Below are 24,616 nucleotides of genomic sequence, written 5' to 3'. Positions count from 1 at the left end.
TTCAGTTGTGGGTGAGAAGGAGATTAGATGGCAGATTAGACTTGATGCATCTACACCTTCGGGACTGAATGAAATGATCCCCACTAAACCTCTTGTTAGAACATAATTAAATGTTATTGCACCATATTAAATATATTACTATTATTAGTTTGTGTCTACATTCATAACAATATTTACAATTAATATAAAACATATTTATTGTTCATATTATTTTTATACCATGTAAATACACTGCTATATGTGATACATTTAGGGATATTTTAGGTATATTTACACAAACAATAATTTGTTCCATTGTGTTTAGATTGTTATAGACACATATATCCACACTAGTAGCACAATTTGTGTCTGTATAGATTCAAGGGCAGTATGAGAGACAAACACAATGTGAAGTTCTTGAGTGTTTCAAGGTTATATACATTATACAAAATTAATGTTTTTGTACACATATATGAGGTTAAAGTATTTATTATTAACTCAGTTTGATTTTCATTATCTGATATTTCAAAGGAATTGCAATATGGTAAAAAATGGATAAGTTGCTTTATGAGGATATTTTATCCCTTTAAGATGTTGTATACTTAATTGAATAATAGTTTTTATGGGCGGTTTTTAATGAAATATCAAGTATATATGGGAGTGTTTTTTTACATCATGTGTTCTGAAGAAGTCATTTTATTTTGATGAAAGCGCTAAACCTGTCGTATTGTGTTTTAAATAAAGAGTACTTTCGCTGTGCTGAATCCAGTTTCCTGGCGTTTTTTGCTGCCACTCGTGGTGGTTTTTGGTTAAATTATCGCTTATGACATAGGCAATCATGCATTTATATAAATGAAAACAAACCACAATGACAATCCCAGTTGCAAACATTTTACATCACAAACCATACTAACAACTGTATTTGTAAACATTATACATCACTTATAATCAACCCAATCATTGTCAAACATTATGCAATTCATTCAGATCCTGCCTTTGTTTAAACCTCATTCCTCTTCTGTATGTACTGTATCCATAATTCCCATTTTTTCTTATGTAATTTGCTCCTGCCCTAAGATCCCAATTCCAGTTCTTTTATCTCTATTACTATATTACTATATTTACTATTTCTAGCACAGTTGGTTTAGACTTTGATTTCCATTTTTTAGTAATTCCTTTTTGGCAGCCACCATAATTAGACTCAGCAAGGCCTTACTATGTCCAGGCAGTTCCGATTCTATATCACATCTCAGAAAAATAATTTCCTTAGTTACACCAATCTGCTTACCCAGCATCTCTGACAGAGCAGTCTGCAGGGAATCCTTAAAGTCTGCCAACTCATTACACTCCCAGAAAATATATTTCCAATTACTTTTTTCTTCCCCATCACATCCAGTGTTTGCTATCTACCTGGGAAAAAATTCTCTGGAATCTATTTGGGTTATAACAATATCTGTGTAAACATTTCCATGCAAAAATCCTTATCCAAGTAAGTTCTTGGTGTCTTCCCATTCTTTTACCTTTCCCTCTCTAATTATTTGCTCCCAATACCTTGGTTCCTTTGCCACTTTTCTCCAATAAATTCCAGCCCCCTCTTGCCTATTGTGTGTATCCCTAATTGCAGTCATCCCTATTGGCAGAATCTCTTTTCAGCATTCCTGTGTTAGCTTAGTTCTTGGAATGCTTTCTGCTACTTTATGAATATAATATTCTGTATAATTATTGTTATTCTCCTTAAAGATCTGCATCCAAAATCCCAGTCTCTCCTTGTTTCTTGAGCTTCACCCTGTTTCATTACCATCCCTTTCCACTTTGAATTATAGGTTTCTGCTTTTGCTATGTATAGGTGCCTTAACTGTGTAGCTCTGAAATACTCCTTCAAATCAGGTAATCCCAATCCACCTTGTTCCCTCTTGACTCTTGCTGTCTTCCTCTCCCATATAAAGTCCTTCAGCTCTTTATTAACTGCTATCCACAACTTCTCCTCTGGTTGATAAAAATATGCCTGATCCGTGTATAAGACTAAATGGACTAAAAAATTTAACTGCTTGTGTCTTACTATCCCATACAATAGAGCTTCCAATTTCTTAGTTTTTGTATTACTTTTTGTTTAGTCTCTTCTCACGTATCCTTAGCTGCCACACTGGAATCACTTTTAATCCATACTCCTAAATACTTAATTTTATCATGTCCCCATAAATATAGCTATTGCTGAATCTGTTTGTGTGCCTTTGTTTTAGCTTCATTAATTTTGTATCCTGAAAAGATATGGATTTATCAGGTAATAATATCAGCTTTTCTTGACTACCATACCCATTACATCCTTGAATTTCTGAGTCCCTTATTTTCTTTGCCAATGGTTCTAAATATAATGCAAACAACAAAGCGGAAAGAAGACACCACTGCCTGGCTCCTGTGCTTAAGCAGAAATTATATGATCAAAGAGGAGCCCACCCACTTTAATTTTCACCTCAAATCCCTCATATATCTCCTAATCAACCTTTTATTTTATTAATCAGGGAATGGAAATGCTTCCATTGTCCCGCTCATAAAATTCCAGCTTATGCTGTCGACTGCCTTCTCTGCATCAAGACCCAACAGCAGTGGTATTTTCTTATATTCTGCTTCCCTTTGGATCAAATGTTCTGTTAATGTTTTCAAATGTTTACCTCCCCTCCACAAAACCACACCGAGCCATATCTATCAATTTTGGTATCACTTTTGCCATTCTTTTAGCCATAATAGACAAACACTTTGTTATTCTTGGTTTACTGTTAAAATGGGCCTGTATGAAGCTGGGTCTGATGGGTCTTTACCCTCTATAGGTAATACACGTACCACTGCTTTCTTCTAGGATGTTGGTGCTTCTCCTCCTCCAAAAATACTGTTAAACAAAACCTCCCAGATTTATATCAGTTCCTTCCCTTCCTAGCTTCCATATTTCCACAAGAATACCATCTATTCCTGGGGACTTTCCCACAGATTTGTTATACACCACCATTTGTATCTCATCTCCTCCTATCATAACTAATTAGTAAGCGAGCCTCATCTACCTCAAGCCTTGCATAGTTAATTCTTCCAAAAAAAATTTCCATTTGTACCTTTTCTTGCTTTCCATACTTCTCTGTTTTATACCGACTTTCACAGAATTTCTGAAATATTTCTAATCCCTCTACAGGATCTCTTGTTGTCTTCCTTGTTATAGGCTCCCTAAGCTTGGTGACGGCCCTTTCTACTTTCTGTTGCCCGAGTCATTGTGCTAGAAGTTTTTGTGCTAGAGTTATTATCAAAAAACAATTGTTTAACAGCAATCTTTCTAAACTCATGCATATGATCTGTTTAGCATTCAGCAGTTGTGAGATTCTCCCTATTCTGCAATACTTTAACATTTGTCAGTTTCTCTAAATAATTCTTATTACTTCTTAACCACATCTCTTTTTCTTTTATTTTCACCCATTTGTAAACTCCACTTTATCCCACTCCCCAGCTATATTTTCAGAAGAAATCTCTATCTTCTTGAATAGCTCCTGAATAATTTCCACTACTCATTCCTTAAATTCCTCTCTTTTCAACAGGTAAGTGGGAAAGCATCAGTGTCTCATTTTTAATTTAATTATTGGCACATGATCTGAAATAGTTACTGGGTGCATATTAAGATCTTCAATTAAATGCAAACATTCCTGTGAAATATAAATTCTGTCTAGCCTACCCCAGTTTTTGTTTCTTGTAGAATATATATAAACTCACTTCAAACTCCTAGTACTGAATTTGCAACCTCCAAGCCAAACATTTTTATAAATTTCTTCATATGTCTACCCTCCATTGTTATACTTTCCCTTCTAAGCCACCTAGACACATCTACACTGCTGCAAATCAAATTCCAGCCCCCACCTATAAGTAATATTCCTTGCTGACAGCTGATAATTTCCCCGAGAATTTTCTTAAGCTCCATTATAGCAGTTTTAAGTGGAATATAAATACATGCCAGTGTAATCCATCTCCAATGCCAGTAGCCCCTTAGTGCTACAAATGTGCCATCATTAACTTGTTTTTTATCCTGTTCTATTACTACTGGAGGTCCTCTTGCAATTAATATAAGTATTCCTCTTTTCCTCTGTCTTAGGTATGCCACTGAATAACCATCCTGAAAACCTTTCTTTATCAAATTCACATGTTCAGTTCTTTCCAAATATGTCTCCTGTAGCATAGCTATTTGCACTCTACATTTTTAAATACAGTTCACTATTCTTTTTTGTATTTACCTGTGAGACCATTAGCGGACCGGAGTTCCGCTGTGGCGACCCCTAACCGGGATAATTCGAAAGACACAATAACAACCTGTGAGACCATTGACATTTAAAGATATTATAGAAAACATCACTGTATTAAAAAGTTATTACTCCCACATTTATGTACAACACCTTTTTTTTTACTCCAGCTTTTGTGTTACATGCATACACTGTTTGCCAGGTTGAACTTTAAATACAGTTGTTTCTTGCCTTATCCATGTGAGCCTATGTCACATCTTAGAAATTTTTTTGTTTAACAGTCCTCAAAACAGAACACCCCCAGTACCCCCTAAAACTTACTTTAATTCTAACACACAAATCTATGTACATTTTCAAATATTGAAGTTTTACTCTCTTAACAGGAACAAATGTCCCAAACTGACAGCAACACTACAGACCTGAGTTAAACTAAAAGAAAGGTTATCCATGCTAAGATGCATGGTGCACAGCCTGTGCTTCTACTAGGTGATCTCTGTTTTTGTCTCATCTTTAAAGGTCTTCCAGGTGGGGAAACACCTGAATGCTTTCAGAGAACATTATTTCCTACCCATTTTCTCTTTATCAGGCTGTTGCCATTGAGACATAAGGACCAGATACAGAACTGCTACTAAGCATACTTTTATTTGCTAGAAAAAAGCATTATAATATGCAATATTCTTTTCCATTTCTTGCTTTCAATTAAAACTTGTTTCAAGAGGTAGCTAAGGTCCTTAATCTAGTCATTTCCCCATGCAAGAATGGGAAAAAGCACATTAATCTTTGTTTTGTCATGCTCTTTTAACCAGACTTTTTTTTATTTTTACATTGCACTGCCTACACTTCTTAAAACTGATCAAGGAGAAAGAGAAAAAGTGAAAAAGGAAAAAAAAAACAAGAAAAAAAAACAGGGACACCCGTTTACAATAGTATCCCCATTGCACTTAACTGAGAAAACTTTATAGCATGCAAAGAAAACCATACATTATAAAAATAGGACTACTAAGAAAAAAAATATTTTACTTGCAGTTAACTTTCTCCTTCCTCCTCCCCTCAAAGTATTTTCTGAACATTAATGACATGAAGTAGGGCATATGCTTTAGAGTCCCCTACAAGTTTAACCAAGTCTAAAAAAGTTTAATATTTCCAGATTTTCTTGCTCTGTCATTATTCACAAATTATTGCTTTGTAATCCCACATTTGTCAAGTTCCAAGTTACTGGTTTATTCCTGTTCATTTCCATCTCCGAAATCCTATCCTATCTCTGCTTCATTTCCAATGTGCTCTTGATTCCTCTAGTCAACCCGCATGCTTCCTTCCTTCTTTCCAGCATTTTCCATTGAAACATTGGAAAAGGTTTCACTGACACAGTGTATTTGCGGTCTTTATTAGTAGAAAAACAAGAAGCAGAACCTCCTTCCTGTTTTACAGCTCACTTTTTGTTGGACAAACTGTTATGCATTTCTTCCTTAGCATGTATATCACCAAAGAACTACAATACCTTAAGCTGCCCTTTCATCAGATCTGGTTACCACACAGTTTCTCAAGTTCATTATTAACAGACTCAAGAGAAATGGAGCCTTGCTTGATTTTTAAAAGAAAATGAAGAATTCTGAACATCTAACAGAAAATCTGACCACACAAAGTTAGTACTGACATCTATATACATTTGTTTTTCATGCAATACTTTAGAAACTGTATAATAGAAGCCAGAATTCACTTGTGTTCCAAAGGGAACTCCAGGCAGGTTTTGTGTAAAGCAGCTTGCAAACAATTAACAAAAACGTATCAGAGCTGCAGTCTAAGACTTCAATAACTGCTTAATTAAAAGGCTGACTATACATTACCACTTCCCACAAATTTTTAGTGTCATGCTGTCTGCCATTTAAGGAATACCGAAGGATTATCTGCAAACAACTGATGTTCTGTAGTCCTATCTCGCCTTAATTCTTACACTTGGGTTTGGAGCCGAACCTTGGCTCCAACTCGGCAATTCTCTAGCTCAAAGTCTTCTGGTTGGCTCATGGCAAGGAGGTATCCCATCATGCACCACTGACATATCCCAGATCTTGTTTACCGCTTGTTGAGCTCAAATGTGCTTCTTCTTGGCCGTGGCTAAGTGAAATTTATTTCTGATTGTTACTCATTTTATAGCTTTTAAAAGAGATGTATTCAGCATATTTCGTATTTGTTTACTGTCTGGTGTCTGTTTTAGACCTTGTGTGGCACTGTTTACTCTGTTTCTGCTGTTTTTATTGGCCGTTCATCCACAGGCCGTTTTTTTGTGTATACCCGCATCGCTTTTGGTTTTGTTTGCAACTTGGGCTTGCCTAATTGTGTTTTTCTCCTTTTCTAAGATATTTTTCCACCAAGGGCTAGGCCTGTTTAAGTTAGAGGACGTAGTCCTCTGTGTAACTACCTGTTGTTTCTTCAGGGCTAACCGTTTGAATTAGAGGTAGTTCCTGCTTTCTGTTTCTTACACTGGTAACTGTTTTTTTGGTGTCAGATATGTCTAAAGATTCAAAAAGACCACAAACCTTTTGGATTTAAAAAATGTACCAAGTGTGCCCAGAAAATGTCCTTGATAGATGGGCATACTATTTGCGTATACCGCTTAAGTGCTATTCACTTTCAAGAACCTTGCTCCTTTTGCCATGCTTTTAGCCCTTGAGTCCTTCAAGAGAGAAAGAACAAAGTTATATTGAAAGGCCTCTTAATGCATTCTTTTGAGGAAGAATTGGCTTCTTCTTCCGCTTCTAGTTCCAAGTCTCCATCTTCAAAAAAGACATAGTCAAACCTACAAAAAGGTGGTCTCCCACTCACTCGGTGTCGTCGGAGCCACCAGAGAAAATTGCCAAATCGAATACCTCCTCTTCGGCTCCACTGGTTTCGGTGCAGACAGAGGTTATTGATGTGGAACAATCAGTTTCAGTTCCAAGGGTTACGGAGCCAACAACTGTCTGTCTCGGAGCTGGTCAGCTGAACTTCGTTCAGTTTCTCCTACATTCAGATCGCCTATTTTTCAGTGGTCTAGGTCCTCCACTTTATCCTCGAGGTCCTTGAGGAGCCTTTCTGATGAGGACATTGAGAGAGTGGTGCACAGACTCCTCGAGACATCGGCACTGGCAAATTTACTGTTGGCTCCATCTCAGTCGGTTCCTAAGCCTGTATACCCTGTCACTGTTCCTCCGAGCCACTCCGGCACGTCGGAGCCAGAGATGTCAGTGCCACTTGGTGTGGAAAGGTCAGTTCCAGCTACCTTGGTTGGTCTCTCTGTTCCAATACCTGCTCTGACCCCTTCGGTGCCATCTGTGGGGTCTAGGGTCCTCAGCTCTCTGGTCGGCCCCGAGAGGGATGCTTGGACTCAAACTTCGTCGGTTCTGAGCTTACCTCTTGGTGCTTCGGCTCGAGTGAGTTTGGACCCCATGTCTGTCTTGGAGCTATCTCCTCGGCACCGAGGACTGCCTCTGCACCTTTGGAGTGGGAGGCATCCTCGGAGCCCGGAGGGCCGGCCTTCGAGCTGATGAGTGTTCTGTCCAACTAGGGGCACCAATACTCTTCCTCCTAAAGCGCCAACCTCAGTCTCAGCACCTTTTCTCATCCAACACAGCAGAGACTCGCAGCCTCAGGAACCCTCCATGAGTGGTCCCCAGTCTTCCAAGATCTCCCCAGTATATCCTTCTGAGGAGCCCCTCAGAAGAAAACTTGCAAGAGGAAGCATGTTGACTCCCCCGATGAGTCCATTACATCAGACAAGTCATCCTCTGATGATATCTCCTTCGCAGATATCCTTGAGATCCTGAAACAGAGAGGTAGCTGGCCCACCACCTCCCCTTCTGATGAGGAGTCAGTGTACCTGAAGTCTTTCGGGTCTCAACCTTCCGCCTCTTGGGTATCTCTACCTTTCGACGAGCTCTTGCATCTAGTGAGTCAAAAGGTGTGAGAATCTCCTGATACTGTGGAAGCAGTTCCTAGAAGACCTAATAAATTCTTATCAGCACCTCAGGACAAAGATTTTCTCACCAAAGGCGTGCCAGTACATGCCATGGTGGTGGCAGCAGCCACCAAAAAGGAACTTGCTGAAACTTCCTCCACTATCCATCCACCGAACAAGGAGTCTCGAATGATGGATAGGTACTGGAAGCATATCTTTTTTTCAGCGGCTTTTACACTCAGATCACTGAACTACCCGTCTCATTTCACTAGGCTCCACAGAGATCTCCTGAAAGAGCTGGGAGATGTTCTCCAAGGTAACGTATCTGAAGCGGTATCTGATAAGCTTAACGCACAGATGTCTACCTTAAATTCTATTGTCAACTCCTCCATGAAGCTGATATCTTATGCAGCGGAGTGACTAGGGCAGCGGGTTCAGGAGTTTCTCTTATAAGACACTCCTGGATGCGCTTGTGTAATTTTGCAGAGGCCTTTAAGTCTACATTTACCAATGCCCCCTTTGATGGGTCCTCATTGTTGTTTGGACCTAAGGTAAAGGACACACTCACCAGGTGCAAACAGGAAGGGAAAACCCTGTCTGCCGTGGGAGTCTGTTTTTCCATTCCTTCTTGACCCTATCCCAAAGGGCAGCGGGGCAGAAATATGTGGTTCAAAAAGTCACAGAAGTTTTTCCAGGACGCACAGGGTGATTCCTTCTCCAGAGGCAGGAGGAGGAGGAATAATGGTAGATGCCCTGAGGCAGGGGAGGCTCACAGAATCAGGGAGACCGTGATTCCTTTCTTGGTCATCCCTACCAGCGCTCCTGAAAGGAGGCCCGACTATGCATCTCTGGAGCCAGTTGGGGTATGTATATCCATGTACCCAGAAGCCTGGCGTGATATCACTCAAGACAAGTGGGTGCAAAGGATAATTACCTGAGGATACTTTATTCCCTTCTCTTTCCCTCATCCTCAGATCAAAAGAATCCCAGATGTTCCACCCAATCACAAGGGTTCAGCAATTTTAGAAATCCAAAAGTTGCTTGAAAAGAGAGTCATCCAACCCATCCCTGCAGACCAAGTAGGATTAGGGACTTACTCCAGATTCTTTTTGGTGCCAAAACGAACAGGGGACTTGAGACCCATCTTGGATCTCAGCAAGTTGAATGAATCTGTAGAGAAGTCCAAGTTCCAAATGGTCATGTTACAGTCGACACTCCCGTTGTTAGGGAAAGATGTTTGGATGTGCTCCATAGATATCCAAGATGCGTACTACCACATCAAAATGGATAGAGCATCAAGGAGTCATTTACACTTCCGGCTGGGGGCCAGTCATTACCAGTTTCGCGCCCTGCCCTTTAGTCTCACCACAGCCCCCAGGGTGTTCACCAAATGCATGGCAGTGGTAACGGCTCACTTGATATGCCTTGGATTCCAAGTGTTTCCGTACTTGGACGGCTGGCTCCTGACTGCCACCACCAGGCATCTACTATTACAGGCCAGGGACGCCACCATTAGGACTTGCTTGCAGGTAGGAATTGCAATAAACTGGCAAAAATCTGCATTGTCGCCCTCTCAGCATGTGAATTTCATTGGCGCCGAAACAAATACCGTCACAATGAGGGCTTACCTCCCCATAGAGAGAGAGTCCAGAATCTCAGGCAACAAATTTGGAGTCTACTTCCACAGCAGAACGTAAAAGCAAAGACGGTACTCAAATTGTTAGGGGCGATGGCCTCTACAATAACATTAGTCCCATTAACCAGACTGCACATGAGGGTTCTGCAGTGGTTACTTTTTGCCCAATGGTAAGTGCAGCAACTACCTCTTTCTCACCCCATCCTGATAACAGAATCATGCAAAAGTTTCTTCACTGGTGGACCCAGTCCAGCCATCTGACCACAGGCAGACCATTTGCTCCGTGTCCCCCTGTCACCACCGTGACCATGGATGCCTCCCAGATAGGGGGGGGGGGCATTATCTAGGGAGTCCAAGGCACGTGGCAGGAACAAGAGGCTCATTTGCATATCAACATCTTGGAGATGAGAGCAGCGCTTCTGGTGTTGCAAGCACTTCACAGCTTTCTCCCCCTAGGGACGGATTGTGATCCACTCGGACAATCAATATGTCAGTGGTATGGTACATAAACAAAGAAGGAGGGACCAAATCTTATCCTTTTTGCAGAGAGGACTTTCGAGTGTGGGAGTGGGCAGTGTCTTCCCAACATTTTCTGGTTGCAACGCACATTCCGGGGAAAACCAACGTGATAGCCGACAGGCTCAGCAGGGCGATTCTGATGCCTCACTAGTGGTCTCTGAATCCACACATTGCAAAAAAGATTTTTCACAGATGGGGTCAGCCTTGCTGCGATCTCTTTGCCACCCCTCTGAATGCGAAATGCAGCAACTACTTCACCCTGACTCCTCCAAAGGGGGAGAGACAACCAAAGACACACTCGTTCACGATTGGCCCCCGGGACTTCTCTACGCCTTCCCACCCTTTCTTCTGATAGCAAAGGTAATTCAGAAAGAAAAATCCTTGGGAAGCAAGATGATCCTCATTGCTCCTTACTGGCCTTGTCAGATTTGGTTCCCCTTCCTCAGGCCTCACCTAATGGACGAACCTTGGACCCTGGTCCCAGTGCCAGATTTACTGACGCACATGTCAGGGGTGTTCCATCCTTCTCTCCACACCCTCAATTTGACAGCATGGCTGCTCCGATCCCATCTCTAGTCAGGCTTCATGACTTTTCTCCTGATGATGTACATATTCTGACATCTTCCCACAAACCTTCAACTAGGAAGATTTATGCCAGTAAGTGGAAAAGATTTTCCTTCTGGGCTCGTAACAGAAACCTCAATCCTTATACAGCCCCCATCTCTGTGATTTTGAAGTTTCTTACACAACTGTTCCCATCAAGGTTCAGCCGCTGCCACTATTAAGGTTCAGCTGGCAGCTATTTCTACCTTCCATTTAGCTAATGATCCTAACCTTATGGTGCATAGATTATGTACAGCTTTCCTTAAAGGGGTCACATTATTGAGACCCCCCCCCCATTATGGACCCTGTGGCACCCTGGGATTTGAATTTTGTACTTCAAAATCTTACTTTGCAACCCTTTGAACCTTCAGCCACTTGTGATCTCAAATTCCTTTCATGGAAAACCATATTTTTAGTGGCCATTACATCTGCAAGGAGGGTCTCAGAACTGCAAGCCCTCTCTATTAAGCCTCCTTATTTGGTGTTTCACAGAGACAGGGTTTCTTGAAGGACCAACCCTTCATTTGTTCCTAAGGTCTCTTCTCAGGCTAATATTAATCAATCCATTGAACTGCCTGTCTTTTTCCCTAATTTTTCTGGCAAGGCAGAGTACAAATTTCACCAGCTTGACGTTCATAGACAACTGCGATTCTATCTCCATAGAACCAAGAGTTTCAGAAGGTCAGACCAATTGTTTATTTCCTTTTCAGATGCAAGAAAGGGTTTACCAGTCTCGAAACCCACTTTATCACACTGGATTTCATGCTGCATTTCATTCATTTATAAGTCCAGAGGCAAAGATCTCCCCTTTAAGGTGAAAGCCCACTCTACCAGATCGGTTTCTACCTTGGTAGCCTTGCAAGCAAAAATTCCCATGGATAACATTTGTACAGCAGCAACATGGGCTACACCTCATACATTCATAACTCACTAGAAGTTGGACGTGGCTTCCAGGAACAGATCTTCCTTTGGTTCCACAGTACTCGGAAGTATTTTCCCGTGAGCCACCCACGATAAAGGTGCTAGGGATGCTGTCCCAAGTGTAAGAATGAAGGCGAGATAGGACTACAGAACATAAAGAAGTTATTTTCCATGTTTGCAGTCCATCTCACCCTTCATTCTTACTATCCCTCCCTCCTGCCCCCTCCTTTGAGGACCTGGGGGAATTGTGACTTTTGCTTTAACTCTATGTTGAGACCTTTCTCCATGGTTTGTTCTTTGTCGCTATATAATTTACTGCTTGCAGCAAACAAGATCTGGGATATGTCAGCGGTGCATAATGGGATACCTCCTTGCCACGAGCCAACCAGAAGACTTTGAGCTAGAGAATTGCCGAGTCGGAGCTGAGGTTCAACTCTGAACCCAAGTGTAAAAGTGAAGGGCGAGATGGACTACAAACATGGAACGTTATGGCGAGTACATAACTTTTTTTCTATGCATGCTTTTTAAGGACTACCTGTGGGATTACTATCTCTATATGACACAAAATATTTGCTGTGTGTCATGGAAATATCAATTCCCCATTAAACACTTGACAGATAATACACAGATAAACTATTGAACGTGCCACAGGTTTGAATGACAAAGTCCTACAGTCACTTATAAGCTACACATATTGGAACCAGCAAAGCAAAGGCCCGCTGCCAGAAACAGGCAGTTAAACAGCAGCATCAGTCAGACGGCTGTTTCCTATTCTGGTCAAATGTTTAAAAGGGGGAACATATATTAGTACACCTGTACTGAAATGGTAAAACAAGGCCTATGTGGCATGAACAAACAGACAACACCAAAATAATTTATAGAAGTACATATCTGGTTAACAGTGATAGTTAGCAAAGCACTCCAAAGGTTGCTATTCTGTTGTTTTCAAAAGTCCTAAACTCCAGTAATGCATCTTGTCATACAACTACGTACAGCATTTTTAAGCATAAGGTAGACATTCAAAGTTTCAATATTTCAAATATGCAAAATACAAGTAAATAAGAATGTTTTTTTTATTTTATTAAAAATGTTAATACAGCTGGAAAATCTGTGCTCCCTTTGCACTGATGTACTTACAGAGACTGAGAACGTGAACCTCTGAGGAGGGTAGCAGACATGGAAGAGATGTTATGAGGTAGTTTTGGAGATGAAGGTAAAGATGAATCGGTCATCTCTTCAACATCTGAATGAGAAGATGCAGACTTCGGAGATTTCTTCTTTCCAAATGCTTGTCTGAAAGAGCTCCGTAACTCAAACACGGACATACAAAACAAATTGCCCCGCATAAGAAAAAGAAAACTGGGAAGAGTACTCTTCAGACAGCGATTTCAATAACGACAGCATAATGCATACGTTATTCATTACAGAAACAAAAATGGAGACATTTAGTAATCCTCTGCATGGAGCAGAGTAATGGAAACGGAGGGTGGGATCACTCAGTGACAGACTGCATTACCAGGCGTGTTAACAATGACAAATTCGGTAATTAAATGAGATGACATGGGGGTTAGTAGCATGAAGTAATGAGTAATGCACACTTAAATATTACTTTTGTTACTCTTACCTCGTTGACCTGCCAGAAGGAATGCAAACAACGAAAGGGGGAAGAGACAACAAGCAACAGTAAGTCTTGTGATCAAGACAAAGACACCAACAATCACTTATTCTACAACAAAAATATGTTTTCAACTGTCTAATGTAAAATATAGATAAAAGTAAAGTTTTCTCAAGAACACTACCAAGTATAAATATAACACAAAAAGCACATGCTAGCTGGCCAAAAAACACCATCATTCAAATGGTGAATTTTAAAAGGCATTTATTTCTAATAAGGAGACCACACCATATATGGATTCCACGCTGGATTAAAAAAAATCAGATTATCACCAATTCTCAAACAATTTAGTGTCAGTAAATTACCTGTTTAAGAGTGAAACAGATCATATCTTTAATTAGGGACTTCGGATATCCTTGACCCTACTAAGAGTGAACTGTGGCTTCAAGTCCAAGATAACAATTATTCATTTAAGTACTGCTGGAAAACTAAACACACATTTCAGTTCTCTTAGCAGCATGGCTGTAAAATACAGTACACTATAGAGTAACGACAGACTGCTCCTCCTACAGGAGAGGCAAAAAACTGTGAAATGTCATTAAATAGGTTAGTCATTTGGATGTACCCATTCTAAAGTACCATCTTTAAGGAGAAAGTACAGTTGTGTACACTTACCATAAAATGTAGATGTTTGAGTGCATTCACTGTTGCAGTCATTACATTAGGGTAATCTGCTGGCAGGTTGCCCTCAGTCGGGCTGAATAACAAAGTCTTGGGTCCTGCGTCGGTTGCCGTCTCCTCTTCCATGACATTAGGTCGTCAGGGGTATAAAACATGCAGCCGACGCCATTTTATTTAGTTTTTCTTTTCCAAGATGTCAGGTGCCCCCCAAATGGGGAGCAAATATATATATATATATATATATATATATATATATATATATATATATATATAAAAACAGAAATATATATAAATGCACTTTTAGCAACATAAATGTTACCTTCATCTAAAAGCAAATACACCACAAAGGCTTTAGTGTATAATGAAGGAAATAAAAGGTATAGAAAGGGGGATGGTGGGTGGGTAACCCAGACTGCAACAGTGAATACACTCGAACATCTACATTTATGGTAAGTGTACACAACTGTACTATGTTCTTCATGTTTCACTCTTGCAGTCATTACATTTGGGTAGAATCCCAAAGCTATGGATGGGAGGATGGAACTAAGCAGCATTAGGGGCAGCTATAAGGCCCTGCAGAACTGCAGTGGCAAAGGCTGCCCTGGTTTTGGAGAAGAGAGGCAAATAATAATGTTTTGTGAAGGTATGAACAGTGTTACAAGTAGCAGCTTCTAGAATGTCTTTGGTTGGAACCCCTCTGAGAAAAGCTGCTGAAGTAGAGGCAGCCTTGGTGGAATGTGACCTGATCCCCTTGGGCACAGGTTTACCATGGTGCAAGTAGCAGAAACGAATGAGTGGCTTACCCACTTAGAAATAGTCTGCTTTGATATAGCCTTCACCTCTGACCCTGCAGCAAATGCTACTAGTATTTGCTCAGACCTTCTTAGAGATTTGGTCCTGTTTAAGTAGAATCTTAGTTGTCTGTGAACGCCCAATGAATGCAGAATCTGCTCCCCCTTGTTCTGCGGATTTGGATAAAATGCTGGCAGGTGAATGGTCTGGTTAAGAACCACACTGGATACCACCTTAGGCATAAAAGAAGGATTGGTCCTGAGGGACACCCTGTCCGGGTGAAATATAATAAAAGGCTCCACCACTACGAGAGCCTGCAGTTCTGAGACCCTTCTAGCTGAAGTGACTGCCAAGAGAAAAGCTGTTTTCCAAGATAGAAATTTTATATCTGCAGTAGCTGCTGGTTCTAAAGGAGGCAGGGTGAGTTTTTCCAGCACAAAATTGAGGTCCCATGCAGGAGTTGGTGGATCTTCTGGGAGGCCTTACATTTTTGTCTCCTCTAAGATACTGTTTAAGCACAGGATGAGAAAAGAGGGGAGGGCTCTGTGTTGTAATGAGCCGAGATGGCAGAGGCATGGATTTTTATTGAAGAAAAAGATAGGCCTTTGTCAAGCATCTCAGTCAAATATTGTAAAATCTAAGGAATATTGGGCTTTGCTGTGTCTGTTCCTTGTGCTTGGTTCCAAGCACAGAATCTCTTCTATTTATCAGCATAAGATTTTCTAGTACTAGGCCTTCTGGCTTCCAAAATGACATCCATCACAGATTTACTGAGAGGTGTTTGAATAATTAATTTATCAGCCATGCTGCAAGATTCAGAGTTTGAGCTGAATGTGCAGAATGCGATTGTTCTGCTGAGACAGTAGATGAGGTATTTGAGGCAAGTACCATGGAGAAAGTTGAGACATATTCCTTAGAAGTGGGTACCAGTGCTGGCGGGACCAGTCTGGAGCAACTAGGATCATTTTCGCTTTTTCCTCTCAGACTTTTAGTAAGACCTTGGAGAGTAGAGGCAGAGGGGGAAAGGCATAGACTGATAGGTTTTTCCAGCTGAAGGATAGGGCATCCACTTTCCATGCTTTTTTGTGATGAGTTCTTGTGCAGAATTTGTCCAACTGATAATTTTGGGGAGAAGCAAATAGATCTATGTCTGGGCACACCCATTTCAGTGTTAACATGCTGAAGATTTGTGGATCCAGTTTCCATTCGTGTGGGTCCATAAGATTTCTGCTTAGGTCGTCTGCCAGAGTATTTTGTTTTCCTGGCAGGAACTGAGCTTGAAGATGTACCTGGTAAGTCAAGGCTGTGTTCCACAAGACCATGGCTTGTCTGCAAAGGGGGTAGGAATGTGTGCCCCCTGCTTGTTTATGCACCACATAACTGTGGTGTCGTCCATCTTTATCAGTAGTTGTCCTGGATGAAGTAAGTCCTTGAAGGCTGTCAGGGCATCTGAACAGCTAGCATCTCTTTCTGGTTGATATGCAGATGCATTTGGTTTGGGCTCCATTTGCCCTGAATGCATCTCCCCGCCAGGTGGGCCCCCCAAGCATAGTCTGATGCATCTGTAGTTAGGGTTTGGGTGGCAAGGGGTAGAGTGAATGACAGTCCCTTTTTTTGGTGACATGTCTCTGCCCACCAAAGAAACTCCTGTTGTAGGCAAGGAATGAGAGGAATCATTGTTTCCAGACTGTGACAATGTTGACTCCATAAACTTTTTAGGTACCATTGAAGTTTCCTCATATGCAGTCTCGCATATGGAATTAGTAGAATGCAGGATGCCATGAACGCCAAAGCCTGCAGAATTTGTCTTGCAGATAACTGGGTTTTTGTTGCCATTTGTTTGAAGTATGTTGTCAGTTGCCTTTGTTTGTCTGGTGTGAGGTAAGCCATCCAGGCAGTTGTATTCAAGCTTGCACCCAGGAATGTAATTATTTGAGAGGGTACAAGTTGTGATTTATTTTCGTTTATGGTGTACTCTAGGCATGCTAGAAGCCTTTTTACAAACGCCAGATGTTGAAGAAGAGTGTCCTTGTCCTCTGCTTGAATGAGACAGTCGTCCAGATAAGGATAAATTTGTATGCTTCTTTGTCTGCAGAATGCAATTACTGGTGCCAGGCACTTTGTAAAGACCCTGGGTGCAGTAGATAAGCCAAAGGGCAGTGCAGAGAATTGGTAATGCAAAAAACCTGCTTTGAAGGGGAGGTATCTTCTGCATGATTCCCTTATTGGGATATGCAGGTATGCCTCTTTTAAGTCTAGAGTTACTAACCAAGCATTCTTGCCTAGCATAGGCAGTACCTGTTGTAAAGTCAGCATTCTGAATGTTGGAATGTCCAGGAACGTGTTCAAAATCTATAAGTCCAGTATTGGACGCCAGGAATTGTCTTTTCTGGGTACCAGGAAAAGTCTTGAATAAAAACCTTGTCCTTTTTCCTTTTCTGGTACCAGTTGAATAGCCCCCATATCCATGAGGGACATGACTTGTTTCTGGGCCTCTGCCCACTGATTTTGGGGCAGATCTGGCCATCAGTTTGGAATTGGCAAAGTATGGAAATGAAATCTGTACCCCTGGATACTATATTTAATACCCACTTGTCCTGGGTAATTAACTGCCAATTTTGAGCATGAAGTGCTAGTTTTCCCCCCAAGGGGGCTGCCAAAATGTAAGTGCTTGGTGATAGTAGAGGAAAGTCATTGAGACTGCTTACTGTAGGGTTGTGCTTTGTTTCCTCCATTTTTGGAGGTGGAGGCACCCCATTGCTTTGACCTGTAAGAACCCTGTGATTGGTATCTGGAGCCTTTTGAGCACCTGTATTTGCCTTGAGTGGCTCTGTTGGACAAAGGAAATGACCAGTTTTTAGTAGGCCAGTGTCTACTGACCCTGGGTGGCTGCACTTGCAAGAAATATTTTACAGTTTGCATAGATTTAGCTTTGTCTTCCATTTTCTTTAAAACCTACAGAGTATCGTGCTGCAAAGGAGCATCCAACAATTTAGCTTCAACATGATCAGGCAGATTTTGCTCCTTGAGCCAGGCATGCCTTCTAATCACAGATCCAGTAATGGCAGCCCTACAAGAGGCCTCCAAAGAATCAAAACCACATTGCAAAGTATGCTTTCCAACCTGTTCTGCTGAATGCAATAATTCCTGTAACTATTTTCCACGCAATCAGAAATCAACATCATTTTCTGTCTCAGTAAGCCCATAACATGCTGTTGATATTTAAGCATATGAAACTGGCAGTTTAAGGCCCTGACTGCCAAGGCTGCAGACGTATAAACCTTCTTTCCCCATCTATCCAGCGCCCTGGAATCTCTGTCAGAGGGGTAGGATTTTTGGCTGTAGAGGCCTTTACACCCTTGGGAACCTGAGAAATAGTCTCAGGATCAGCAGCAGGATTTTTGAATAGAAATTTGTTGGAGTCAGGAACCCTGTAATATCTGTCTGGCTTACTAGGAGCCGGAGGCAGGGAATCCGGAGCCATGCTTGAGTCCGAGAACACATTATCAACAATGTATAATACTGGAGGGTATTGCCAAAGGCCTATGCTGAGGAAGAAGAAGGAAATCCCCAAGCCTCTTTATTGATTCAGAGAAGTCCTGACTCTCCCAGTGAAAATGTTCCCTTAAAGTATGCAAAGTCTCTCCAAAAGAGTAATCCTCAGGAGGAGATGCAGATGGGATGGATTCCTCTGCATCAGAATCCTCATAGGGTGGAATAGAAAATCCCTGATCAGAAGAGGAATCAGAAGAAATGGAAACCTGATCTGAAGATACATAATCAGTGCCTTGCTTAGGTCTCTTAGCGGGGGGGGGGGGGGGGGGACCCCTGATCAAGGTAATTAAATCCACAGCCATTTTGATCATCTTTTTTTTTAGGCATAGGGGGCCTGAGCACGTGGCTCATGCGTCGGTTTTTTAGACATAGAAGCTGCTTTTGACCTTGCTTTTGAGGCTGGCGTCAGTTTAATATAAAAATGTTGAGGCCTGAAAACACCCTCAGAAGCCGGTGCCTGCTCAGCGGCTCCAGACTGATCCAAGGGAGAGGACATCCGCGGGTTCAATACTCTGAGAATCTCGTGACATACTGGACTCCAAATGGGTCTCGGTAGAGGCCTGCGACTCAAAAGTAGCGGGTATCAGGGGCTGCGAAAGCACCTCACTGAGTACCGGCGAACCGGCGACTGGCTTAGGAGAAGCTTTGTCATTGGTTTTGGACCCAGATGGTCTGTCTCTCTTTTTCTTTGCATTTTTTGTGAACTCCGGTAGTCGGATTGCTAACAGACGGCATTTTAGGATAATTAAATCTTAAACCAAAATATTTAGAAGCAAAAATATACCAACGCTTAATAGCACGTTGGTTAAATCTAGCACAAAACTGACAGCAAGGCACATCGTGATCTGGGTCTAGGCAAGGAATACAGTACAAATTAAAATCCTTATGAGGTATTTGCTTCCCACAAGTAATGCAATTATTAACTTTTATTGACATCAGTAAGGAGCAAGAAAAAGTTTCCCCAACGGGGTACTTGAATTTAGTGAAGACTTAGGTTCTGAAACTCAAATGCGAAAATTTCAGGAGTCGGCCGACCGGCACTTGCGAACTGCTTCTGCTTCGGGCACTGCGCGGCAAGAAAGACTGAATAAAATGGCGTTGGCTGCATGTTTTATACCCCTGACGACCTGACGTCATGGAAGAGGAGACAGCAACCAATGCAGGACCCAAGACTTTGTTATTCAGGCCGACTGAGGGCAACCTGCCAGCAGATTACCCAAATGTAATGACTGCAACAGTGAAACACGAAGAACATCAAGGAAATACAACCTCCACCTAAAATATGGCATTCCTGCCATAGAAAATTTTAGGAATTATTTGCTAAAGTTCACAATGAAATGGAAAATAAGCAACTGTCACTTGGAGCTAAAACACGACAGCAGCAGCAAAAAGCACACGATCTGATGCTCAAAGTCACTCTGAAAAATCAGCTAACAATTTATTTTCACTTCATACTTTGCATTCCAAGCAGAATCTTTATACTGATGTTCATGAAAAACTACTACCTAATCATTAGATAACTTCCAACAACAGTCCACCATTCAGAGAAATGCCTCAGAAGAATCAGTAGGGTACTAAAGACTAATCAAAACCAAGAGCTCAGAACTTTGGACCAATAAGCTATTCACCTGAGCAGGTGAGCTGTCACTGAAGCCACAGCTACTCAAGGGTTACTGTTACAAACAGAAGTCCAGTTTAGGCCACTTGAGGAGAGGCAGGACACCAGTCATTCACTGGGGCTTCAAACAGGTTTAAATAGGTTCATAGGTTGGCTGCCCTTGTGGGCCATTTTAAGCATAGATAATTTCCTTTTGGTGTTTGGAGTAACCTATCCTGCGAGTTAGACTGGCCTTACCCACTCCATGGTCGATAATTAAAGATTAGCCCTACTGAGGATAATTGAGATCATACCACAGATAACTTGGGGGGACACATGCATACACTAGACCATTTAGGAGCTGCCTCTGTCCATTAGGTAGAGTGGACAGTTTTGGGTAAATTTTCTATTATCCATCCATAGATCCAAGTTGTTGTTGTGTCTTTCGGCTATTCCCGGTTAGGGGTCACCACAGTGGAACTCTGGTCCGCTAATGATCGGCAGTATATTTTTACGTACCGAGTTGCCGGCTCTGACACACAACCTTCAACAAAGGTACGCCCATTCAGGCATGTCTCCACACAGAAGACGCTCTAGCTGAGAATCAAACAAGACAAAGTCTTACTGTGAGGTGACAACACTACCGCAGCACCACCACCGCAGTTATCCATAGATCCAAGCTGCATTTGAATATAGACAGTGATGAGCTTTATTTTAAGTGTATGGAAAAGTCTGTTCCAGAGCAGTGGTATCCTCTGTGAGATACAAATGTTGCTCCAAACCACTCTGTTGATGTTGCAAAAAAGTTTACATCCTTGGACTGAGTATTCATGATGCCATTTGACTTGCTGATATGCAGCAGGTCCATCAGTATTGGGTCAGAGTCTGCCTTGTATACCAAACATGGGTTACCCCTTAGCAGTTTCCCTGACAGCTACCTCTTTTTCAAAAGTTTTATCCCCCACCTTTCAGGATTCCTTGCGGATACGAATTTTACTGCACAAGTTAAATAACTTAGCAGAAGCATCTGACTCCCTCTGAAGCAAACACAATGTCAAATGAAAAAATAAACCTGTATGGTGGAACCCAAATACAAACAGGTTAAACAAAAAAAAACTTATGGCATGCAATAATAAACGTAACTATCAAGAAGTCAAAAATGCACTGGTTAAATGTAACAATGAACTCTGGTCGACAATCAAATAAACCAAAGCAAGATATAATGCAAAAACAGTCAGCCAGGCAAACATCAAGCATGAAGCCTTCTTTAACCATGTTAGAAACCTCAAAACCCAATCCCAGTGCTGCACAGAATGAATAGGAAATGATACTGCATACTCGGACTCTGAGGACACAGCCAGACTACTAGCATATACATTTAGCTCTAACCTCACCTCTTCTCTCCCCCCTACATTACCAGATCACATACCCACATCTATACCCCTTAAATCTCCCAAGAACAAGTCCTCAAAGCACTTTCCAAAGCCAAGAACATTGCTTCTACAAAGCTGGGTAACATACTAGTCTGCCTACTGGCCAGCCTGAAACAGGGGCTGTCAAAATCCCTAAACAGGATATTCAATACCAGTCTCTAAACAGGCCCTGTGCTGGACAAATGCAGGACAGCAACAGACCTCCCTCTGCACAAAGGTGGGGAACACAACAGACCCAGGTAATTACAGACATTAAGTCTGACCAGCCTCATCTGTAAGGCTATGCAGAGGATAATTATGGAATTAAGACATTAAGTAACTTACATATTCCTAACTCAAGCCAGTTTGGTTTTGTCAAGGACATATCCTGCTGCTTAATACGGTAGACGTCTACGAGAAGGTTACTGAAGCAACGGATTAGGAAAAATCAATGCACATCACATATCTAGACCTTGAAAAGGTGTATGACATCATTCCACACTCCAGTATTGTTGATAAACTCTCTCAGCTAAATGTTAATCCTTATATGACTTGTTGGACAGCAAACTGGCTCACAAACAGAACCTAGGAATTTGAAGTGGGCACCTGTACCGCCTAAAGACCCATCTCTAGTGGTGAGACCCCAGGGTTTAGTCCTTGGACCATCCCTCTTTGACATTTACTAAAGTCAAAGCTAATGCAAAGGGGGTTGTGGCTGACCAGGTTTGCAGATGACTTTAAACTTGGTGCCATCATAAACTCCAGAGAAGCTTCCAAGAGGGCCTTTCCCAAACAAATATGCAGTGTCATAACCACAGACTACAACCAAATGCTAGAAAAATGTAAAATAGTCTCCTTTGGCAAGCATGGCATCTCCCGTAGCTAACACACCTCCTGAAAACTGATTCAGTAGTTAAGGACCTGGGAACCTATAAGGACAACAAATTGTCCTTTGATCACCATGTACCCACTACTGTTAACGTCCATTTTCATGGCACAGCTTTTTAGTAACAGTATGGCGTCTAGGTCCAGGGATGTGATCATGCCACTGTGTCTGGCACCTGTAAGGTGATAATCTATAACAATATAATAACAGCTCTGACTGAAAAATTGTGCTGTGATGTAATTTATATAGATTTAACAGGGTCATACACAAAACACTGATCAATAAAATCAAACAACTAGGTGTCTATGTACTCTTGATAAGATGAGATACCTGCATGGCTTACAAATAGGACATGGCAAGTATCATACAGCAACTGGACAGGAGAAATCACTGGTTACAGTCAGGGTGTCCCACTGGGCTCTGTCCTAGGCCCTTACTTGTTTGGATTGTAACTTTCAGATTATCTTTTTCATCTGAGGTGTTCTACAGTCTATACGCAAATGACTTGAAATCAGGTAAACTGATTAAATATGTTACAGATAGGTCACGTCTGCAAAAGAACTAGGACCATTTTGGCACAGGATAACAATATTCTGATAAAATACATCCAAAACTAAGCATATGAGATTTGGGAGACAAACTGATAGGTGAATATTTGATAAAGCACATAGTGATTGAAACTGTAGATTCATTTAAGGACCCGAGTATATGGGTAAATCCAACTATGAGTTTTTCTAACCATATCAATTGGTTAATGATGGTTATGGGTTGTATAAAGAAAGATTTATAAAGTCTAGGAAATTAAGAAAGGATAAAAACATTGTTTGTTAGTTACATTAGACCCAAACTTGAGTAGGGGACAACAATATGGAAACCTTATAAGAAAACAAGCAAGAATAAACTGGAAATAGTATAACGAAAATATACCAAGGGTATCCATGGATGTGAAAATGTAAGTTATTACGAAAGACTAAAAAAATCTAAACTTGTACATTGTCTCATAGATATCTAAGAGGAGACCTTATTCAGGTATATAGGGCATTTAGAGACAATCTCTAGGAATGTTTGGGGTTATCCAAAAGTAGTCAAGAATCATTAGACAACCCATCTAGAAGATTTTGTAGGAATGAGAAGTGTACTAATTGGTTTCCTAACAGAGCAGTTGATGCATGGAATTGATTGTTTTAATTTAATTTGATAACCATTAGTTTAGATGTTTTTAAGAACACAGCCTGGATGCTTAGTATGACAACTGTTTTGCTATATTGGCAAGCTAGAAGGGCATTAATGCCTGTGTTTGGAATATCTGAACATATGTATATATAATTAGGCCAATGACTGTGTATAACGCCCTCATTGGTATGTCTTAGTACAACTTGAATGACCATAATTTTTTTTCACCAAGAAAATCAGGGGTTTAAAATATAAAAGCTAAACAGACCATCTCAAGGAAATTTGAGTGGAGTATGCTAGAGCCTCTTCATCAGATGAAAACTCCTCAATCTGTCATGAATCTGAAGTTCTGCTGGCTGTCCTGAAGCAAGGCCTTGGACCCCGACGGCTACATTAGAGAAGAGGCAAAGGCCAGTGCCGCTACGGGTGAAGTTGAAGCTGCAGGCCTCAAAGCCATCAGGGCCTTAAGATCCTGCGAAAAAACTTCCCAATCCGACACTGGGGTAGATGGAGTGGGAACATGCCTAGTCTTTTGCTTCTTCACAGGCTTTTCCTGTTGAGAAGAGAAAGAAGGCATAAGCCTAACTTCCAATAATTCTTTGGATAAGGAAGCTGGAGCAGTTCCTGAGTCCTCTGCAATCACTAGCCATAGTTTCCCCAAGTCATCCAAAATAGACGTCTGCATAGTCTTAGACATGCCAGGATCCGCACTCCTAACGGTTTCCATTCTAGTACCTGCTGAGGTAGTGGACCCTACCTCTGATCATACCACCAGGTTTTCGTCAACCTGAAGAGGTACGTCAGAGGAAGCAGGTGCAGCTAAAGAGGATTCAAGCCTAGCTTTGCTAACCTTCCTCTTTACAGAAGGCTCAGAAGTACTCGTGGCACCCTCCATTGCATCTCTAGCCAGACATTTGTAAGTATAAATTCAACAAAGACAAATGACTGCGCAAAGTTTTGGGGACGAAGGCCTGACAAATAGAACAGAACCAGTGGTCGTGAGTAGGGCCCCTAAGCAAAACCAGTGCAGCTCAAGCCCATCTTTATT

The 24,616-nt window shown here is 41.4% G+C and overlaps 1 protein-coding gene across 1 annotated transcript in view; it reads right to left on the bottom strand.

Moving 5' to 3' along the window:
* LOC122810494 (neuron navigator 2-like) overlaps nucleotides 1-24,616 on the bottom strand; it is a 2,968,645-nt gene that overhangs the window by 375,231 nt on the left and 2,568,798 nt on the right. The window contains exons 29-30 of the mRNA XM_044082075.1: nucleotides 13,482-13,490; nucleotides 12,995-13,167 (exon numbers count right to left, since the gene is read on the bottom strand). Of these exons, the coding sequence (XP_043938010.1) occupies nucleotides 12,995-13,167; nucleotides 13,482-13,490 (182 nt within the window). The remainder of the gene's footprint in view (nucleotides 1-12,994; nucleotides 13,168-13,481; nucleotides 13,491-24,616) is intronic.

Source organism: Protopterus annectens, chromosome 9.part0, assembly GCF_019279795.1.
Source record: "Protopterus annectens isolate FY-2018-M chromosome 9.part0, PAN1.0, whole genome shotgun sequence".
NCBI lineage: Eukaryota > Metazoa > Chordata > Ceratodontiformes > Protopteridae > Protopterus > Protopterus annectens.
This window is presented reverse-complemented; position numbering and strand designations above follow the sequence as displayed.